Raw genomic sequence first — 7500 nt, forward strand, 5'->3', positions numbered from 1 at the left:
TCGTCATCACGCTGCATTTGCTTGAGCTTTTCTCTATCAACTACAGGACTTTCTTTGGTATCTGGTACCTTCAACGGAATATGTTCTCCATCTTTTTTAGCTTGACTTCTCGTGGTTACAGCACAAGCTTCTTGTACAGGAACTTGCCAGCTTGGGTCTGGGTCGTCAGCGGCTCTTGCGCCTGGTACATTACCAAAAATTAAATCATAAACAGCATCGGGAAGACACCGCGCTTCCACTTGGCCCTTGAGATAAGGTGTATCAACATCAATCTTTGCGATGGGAACTTTCCTTGCCGTATTGTCAATGAGCAGCATAGCATTAAATTCGCCAGTAAACTGATCCTCAGACACAAGATCCCTCTTTACTACAATTCCACTACAACCAGTATCTCTCAGGACATCAACAGGCTTCTCTCCAACTCTTCCTTTCACGACAGGCATTTTACTTCTAACTCCAGTCAACGGTTCAACACAAGCACTACTCAACAATGGAATCTTCTTACCACAGGCTAACAGCAGCTTATCATCTTTAATACAGGCCTTAACTTCTTCATCAGTAGGTTTATCCTCAGGTGGTTGAACTAAACAACTGGCACTCACTTGACCACGCTGCACAGGGTTACCACCCTTACTTTGTCCTCCTGATCTGCGTCCACCTGATCGACAGTTTCTAGCTTCATGTCCCTGCTTACCGCATAGGAAACACTTTCTTGTTAGGGTTGGGCAGTTGACAGCTTTATGACCTCGGGTGTTGCACTTAAAGCAATGCAGAGCTGGTGGATTAATCTGCATGTTCTTGGCTTCGTCCCTCTCAGGCTGCACTGTTGGCTTTCTGCTCGCTGAGCTGAACAAATGTTTACCATGAGCCTCCAAGTACTGGTCAGCGATCTTCGCAATCTTTGCTAGAGTCTCAGGTGCCCTTTCTCGCAGGTGAATTGCCAAATCCTTAGGGCAAGAGTCAATAAATTGTTCTTTCACGATCAAGTCCTTAAGACCATCAAAGCTTCGCGCAGTATTCGAAAGCTCTAGCCACCGTAACAGGTATCTGTCCAGTCACAATAAACTGCTCCGGACTTTCGTCAACTTCTGGTTTGGATGCTCTAAATTTTCGACGATAGCCGTCTTCGGTAAGGTCATATCTCTTCATTAACGCAATCTTTACCCTGTCATAATCCTTAGCTGCGTCCTCCGATAGACGTGAATACACTTCTAGTGCCCGTCCAGACAACAGAGCACTGAGCTTCGATGCCCATCCATCATTTTTCCACTTAGCTGTTTCGGCAAATCTCTCGAACCTCTGCAAATACGCGTCCAAATCGTCTTTGCCATCAACGAACGAGGGGAGTTTAGGTGCTTTAGCCCGATCCTCTCTGTCACCTCTTTCTGCAGTACGACCATCACCATTCATTGCTGCTATTCTAGCAAGTTCTAACTCATGTTCTCTCTTGGCAACCTCAGCAGCTTCCTTCTGTCTCATGAGGTCAGCTTCCTGTTGTAACTTCCTAATTTCTCTTTCCTGACGTCTCGCATCCCTTTCTTCATCCTGTCGTCTGCGTCTTTCTTCTTTTTCTTCTTCAAGCTGTCTACGTTTCTCCTCACGTTCTTCCTCTCTACGTTTCTCTTCTCGTTCTTCTTCTGTGCGTTTGTCTTCTTTTTCTTCTTGTTTACGCACAAATTCAAGCAGTTTTTCTCCTTCCAGACCAAGCTTTTCGCCAAGCTGAATAAATTTCTCCATGTTCACAGCACTAAAGTTCCACGGCTCTTTCACTCGCTACAACTTTTTTCCACAGCGCAGCTACTTCCTTCCAAGTTGTGATCCTTTCCTGGTTTCTGTAGTCGGCAAACAAATGAATTTCTCTCCCGGACAGGCCCCCAATGTTACGAGTTCGAACGTTTTGAGGAAAGGTAGCTTGCAAACTAAACTGAACGCAGGGTTGTCCGAACAACAACAAGAAGATTTATTCCAAAAATGAACGTAGTTTCCACGAAGTAAAACTCTTAACAACACGTACTCGATAAACTTACACGGCCTCCGCCAACTTGAATAAACACAGCTTCTGTCACACTTGACTAAACACGACCAACGCCAACTCTCTTCGCTTGTGAAAAACTAGTTAGAAAAACACTCCGCTTGGACTCGTCTACTTATATACTCGGACAATAAACTTCTAGAACTTTCTAAAATAGTAATCAATCTAATTATAGAAAGATTACAAAACACACCGATTTAGAAACGCTTACGCATGAACCTAAAAATAAACAAACTACGAACTCTCGCGAAGCGTCTAGAAAGTAACGCTTGTCACGCAATACTATTTTTCGTAACTCAATTTTATTTTTCGTAAATTAAGTCGAAAGGCGGTATACGATCCGAGATAAAGGAGGGTTTTGCTACGTTACTATTTCGTCAGCGTGAAAACGAGGCTGAAACGTGCATGACATTTGTTTGCTCTTTTTCTAATACCTTTATCAACATTTGCGGTCTAAATACCCAGACAGTACAAAGTATTTGCTTCGTGGGTTTAATTGTACCATGAACCGACATCACGTGACAAGAAAAATCCTTAAAAAACCTTTGAACATGTGAAAAATCCTTGTCTTTTAACAAAGAATACAAATTTGCTCCTCAACCTCTCTTATCCCAAACCTTTTAACATTTGGCTGTCTAAAACGTTCACTCCATCTTTTACAGGTATTTTGCTCTTTGTGTGATTAATGATCAAAGATCAATGCTAGGTCGATTGAATAACTTAACATGAAAACTAGGCTGATGCTCTAAGTTGAATGAAGCCTTGAGGAACTAAAATACATTATTTTCAAAAAACGGTTTACATGTAGTAACATAATGAAGTCTTGACTAACATGTCCGCTATATTAATCAACCAAACGTTTTGCAATCGACAGTTACAAACAGTTCAAATTATGCAACACTACTACTAAATAGCAATTGCGTTACACAAGGTTGATCAATTTTGACCCAATTGGAAACAAGCCAATGCATCTTAAATTTCAATCGTTTGACTTGATTTACGTTAATTGTTGTCCCCAATAAGTGCTCCAGCGCTAGGGTTACTACACACTTAAATAAAATTCCTTTCCTTTCCTTTTTTCCAAGCAGTACGTTAGGATTTTCAAGAGTAATTAACTATTTATGTGGTTAATGAGGTGCCTATTGTAGCTATAGCTAGTCGCAGTCACTATCTTCAGAGTCACTGTCAGAATAGAGCGGTGTGCAATGAGGGTTGTGGAGGGCTTCTTTATCTTCTTTATCTGCCATGCGCAAACAGGACTCTGTGCACGGATTTCCAGTACCACAGCAGAAACATTTTTCACGACACATAGATCTTCTGCACTGGCATGTTGTTAATTCAAGAAGTGTTCTTGGTGCTGGGTCCCTGGTCATCAGGACAGGTTCCGATTTTACCTTCTATGTACCAACCTTCTGGTAGTTGTAGTTGCTGCACCGCTGTCAAAGCATTCATCCACGCGTATGCCTGATAATTGCTTCGCTTGATGAGTTGGGTTAAGGCGTCTAAAGTAGGGTAGTACTTCCATTGGCTGTTTTTTTTTTTGGGGGGGGGGCATTTATATGTAGTATAACTAGAGTATATTTGCTCCTTGTATGAAGTTTGACTCGTTCCAGCGATACTACACACAAAAAACGTCTAATTAACAATTATTCCTCGAGCCCGAATGGGCTCTGAGTCAATAGCCCATGAGGCCGAAGGCCGAATGGACTATTGACTCAGAGGCCATGAGGGCGAGAGGAATAATTGTTTTAGTAAAATCCAACTAGTTGGTCAAAAAAATATCGAGACAAGACATCTTTCGCTAGTAGTTAAAGCTAGACTTAAATTGTTGTTTTGGTTTTAAAAGCCGGCGCTTTTCGCTACTAGTGGGCTATAAAAAATAGCCTACTAGGAGCTCAACCAATCAGAACGCAGCATTGATAATAGACCACTAGTTGGATTTTACTAATAGACTATACATATTTTGATGAGATTGTTATAGTTATTGACAAAAGTTTCAGTTCTTCCATTGTTTAGATCATTTCTCTCATCAGTTTATCTCCATGGAGTCATAAAGCGAGTAGAATTTATAAAGTATTTTAAAACGTATTTCTATTTTGATTCGGCTATGGCTTCCGTGATCTTCGATGTAGGACAAAGGTCGCAAACATAAGCTTCCACTTTGGCTGCTATTCTCTCATTCAACTCTTCCCTTTTACCCACAAGCCGCAAGGCATTTTGGTGGGCAGCACCGCGCTTGAGTACATCCCAGCCTGTCTTTTCCAATCCCGGCCAATGAAATGGTCGAGTCACACCCTGTGAGGGCATGAAACCCCAAAAGTGCGCTCTCCCAGTTCTAGAGACACTTAACGCGCCGGGACAAATCGTAACTGGTCCCTTCCGCCTGTTTGGAACCATAATTCTTCACACGAAAGGCTGCGAAAGTGCCACGTACAAATGACAAGTGCATCCGTATCTGGTGATTGGATGACTATCCTTGCTACATTCTCATGCGCACTTTGTGTGAAGTAGCAATCGAGTATCAGCTCGACGACCAGGAATATCTGAACACGTACCTCTGCTGAGACTCACAGCTTTTCCTCCATCTCTAAACCCTCCCCCGATGATAATCTCAGTCTTATTTTCTGGTAGCTGCTCTTGCCCTATCTAGCAGAGCGAATTAGATACGAATTCGCAAAGATTTGTTTTATTTTTTCATTTGCTTATATACGTATCCCACCGCTTTGGAATTGAGGTGGCGTTACTACAAATCTTTACTACGAGGGCTGTGGATGCCCCCCGTCTTGAAGTAATCAGTGGCCTGATGAGCCAGTGAAGACAACCGGGAATTACTTATTATCTTTTAATCCCACACTCATGTCACTCGCATCAAACGGTCTCGGGGAAATACCCTTACATTCTTTGATCTCCTTTTTTATATAATTTGCAAATCGAAAAATATCCTCAGCTGTCTGCTCACTGTTTTTTTGGTCTTTGCTTTTGCTTTCAAGAGCTCAGGAGTATTGTTCGGCCATACATTCAGACCATCTTGTACCTTAATAGCACTCGAGTACACAATCTCAGGCTTGCTCCGATTTGATGACTGACAGAACACTATTTCATCACCAAACGGTGCTTTTCTAAACGACTTTTGACATGCTGTTTGATGTACCATTCTGAGGCTGCACCTTTTCTGTCTAAACTTTCGTAAAACCTTAGTAACAACGATGCCATATGGTACGCCTTTCCGGTGGGTAAGTCTTCAGCCAATTCTTGAAAGGCGGGCAACAGCGAATCTTTGTCATTTTGACTTGATTTTCCCTTCTTAGCAATACACAAAGAGAAACATGATTTTGTGATATATTGGATCAGCTGCTACAAAGTCGTTATAGACACTTCGCAGCATGTAAAGCATGATTTCATGGCCTTGATGTTCTCCAGCTTTCTTTGTGCTGTCACATGCCTCAAACGTGGTTACAGTAATGCCTGCGATAACTGGTTTTGCATGTATTTGAATCTAGTAATGTTTTTTTTTTTTTTTTTTTTTTTTTTTTAACTGTTGAGGTAGTTTCTTGTTTACTCGACATGTAAGTAAAGATATTTAAAGGTAAAAAAAAAAATAAACACATGTTTTCTTAAGTCTTCTTGATCCCCAACAGAGAAAATACCTTGACTTAATAATCAATACAAACTGTATACTTACGGGCAAAGCAGAGACGAAGAAAGCACGTATTCTCTTAAGGCGGCGGCCATGTTCGATTTTAAAGCCTCGATTTCGAAAATAATAGAAACGAAGACAGAGTACAGTCTTTATCGCTGGGTTTTTGTTTTAACTATTGATTTTATAATCTTCCTACTTCCTCTATAACTTTTCGTTATTCATACTCATTCATTCATTCATTCATTCATTCATTCATTCATTTACTCATTAATTTTTTGATCACTCACCCATTCTAATTCATTTCTTCCTTTAATCAGTTGTTCCCTATCTTTTATTAGGGAGTTTAAGAAACGACATAATCGTGCTGCACGTTCAGCACGGATTTTGGCAAGTAGGTTTGCGGTCCTCTGCATGACGACGACGTGAAATCATAAAATTCGAGGTTTTGACTACAACGTAAGCATGCAACAGAGAATCTATCATTCTCTGTTTTCACTCTAAAACCGTCGTATTAATTTGTGTTTTGGATACGCCGCCCATATCGTAGGACGTGAACGAGACGATAATCGCGGAAGACTTATAATAGAGCCAAGTTATATTTTGAGGTGACGTTTTCGTCGACCGTTGCCGTCGTAGATCTTAAAGTCCCTAATATAGTGGACATGTTGGTCAAAACTGCATTATGTTACTACATGTAAACCGTTTTTTGAAAAGAATTTATGTTAGTTCCTCAAAGGTTTCATAGCAGTGACAGTCCGAAAACTTTAAAACTATCATCTCTAACAAAAAGCAACTTAGGAATCAGCCTAGTTTTCATATTAAGTCATTCAATCGACCAAGCATTGATCTTTGATCATTACTTACACAAAGAGAAAAATACCTGTAAAAGATTTAGTTTTAGACAGCCAAATGTCAAAAGGTTTGGGGTAAGAGAGGTTGAGAATCAAATTGTATAGGCCACTTCGGAAAATCCCATAATACTCTTTGTTTGTCCCCCCAAATTTTGCATAAGCATTGTTTTTGGTTTCTCTTGGGACCATTGTAAGTCCCAAGAGAAACTGGAAACAATGCTTATGCAAAATTTGGGGGAACAAACAAAGGGTATTATGGTATTTTCCGAAGTGGTCTATTCTTGTTTGTAAAAGGACATGAATTTTCATATGTTCAAGGGTTTCTTAAGGATTTTCCTTGTCATGTGATCAGTCACTTCCTCCTTATAAGCACAAATGGACCAAAATAACTTTTTCCCCAAGCTAAAAGATATCCAAGTACAAATAAGAAAGATTCCATAAACTCCTTTGAAAGCCTATACGAAGTACAGAAATTGAAGCTCAAGTTTTTATTACTTGGCACACAATCTGTTTAAAATGATTTATCCTCTTCATGATGAACTGTCTAAAGACTACTGAAGAATTTCGAAAAAAAATGTTCCAACGATAGAGGTACATACTATTAACACAGGGATCCCGAAAAAGGATTGAACCGTCAAACAAACTTTAATTACCACACGGCCGACCATTCTATCTTTTTGAGCGTGTGCAAAATGGATCGTTAACATGAAACTTAGTGCAGTGAGGAAATGCTAAGCATACTCTTCATTGGTTTACTGGTTTCTTCCCAACAACAGCAATGCATTTACACTGGGAGACCTAAGATAACACAATTTAAACAGATTTGGGTGGGAAGTTTTACCAAGTTGTTCACACTCGCGGAACAGCCTAACATAAGGGGTTATGACTGGAATGAATATTCCAAAATAAGGTGAGTTTGTGACACATGTACAGGACTAACATTTGGTGACCTTATGTGACGATACAAAAAGATAAAC

At 40.4% G+C, this 7500-nt stretch overlaps 2 protein-coding genes across 2 annotated transcripts in view; both read right to left on the reverse strand.

Moving 5' to 3' along the window:
- The window catches only part of LOC138037581 (uncharacterized), an 8832-nt gene extending 7095 nt beyond the window's left edge, over positions 1-1737 (reverse strand). The window contains exon 1 of the mRNA XM_068883487.1: positions 1380-1737. Coding sequence (XP_068739588.1) covers positions 1380-1737 — 358 coding nt within the window. The remainder of the gene's footprint in view (positions 1-1379) is intronic.
- Positions 1738-7149: 5412 nt separating this feature from the next.
- The window catches only part of LOC138029672 (uncharacterized), a 24774-nt gene continuing 24423 nt past the window's right edge, over positions 7150-7500 (reverse strand). Inside the window, exon 8 of the mRNA XM_068877399.1 lies at positions 7150-7500. This exon is cut by the window's right edge and continues 657 nt beyond it. The gene's annotated coding sequence lies outside the window, so the exon portion shown is untranslated.

This window comes from Montipora capricornis, chromosome 2 (assembly GCF_036669925.1).
Source record: "Montipora capricornis isolate CH-2021 chromosome 2, ASM3666992v2, whole genome shotgun sequence".
NCBI lineage: Eukaryota > Metazoa > Cnidaria > Anthozoa > Scleractinia > Acroporidae > Montipora > Montipora capricornis.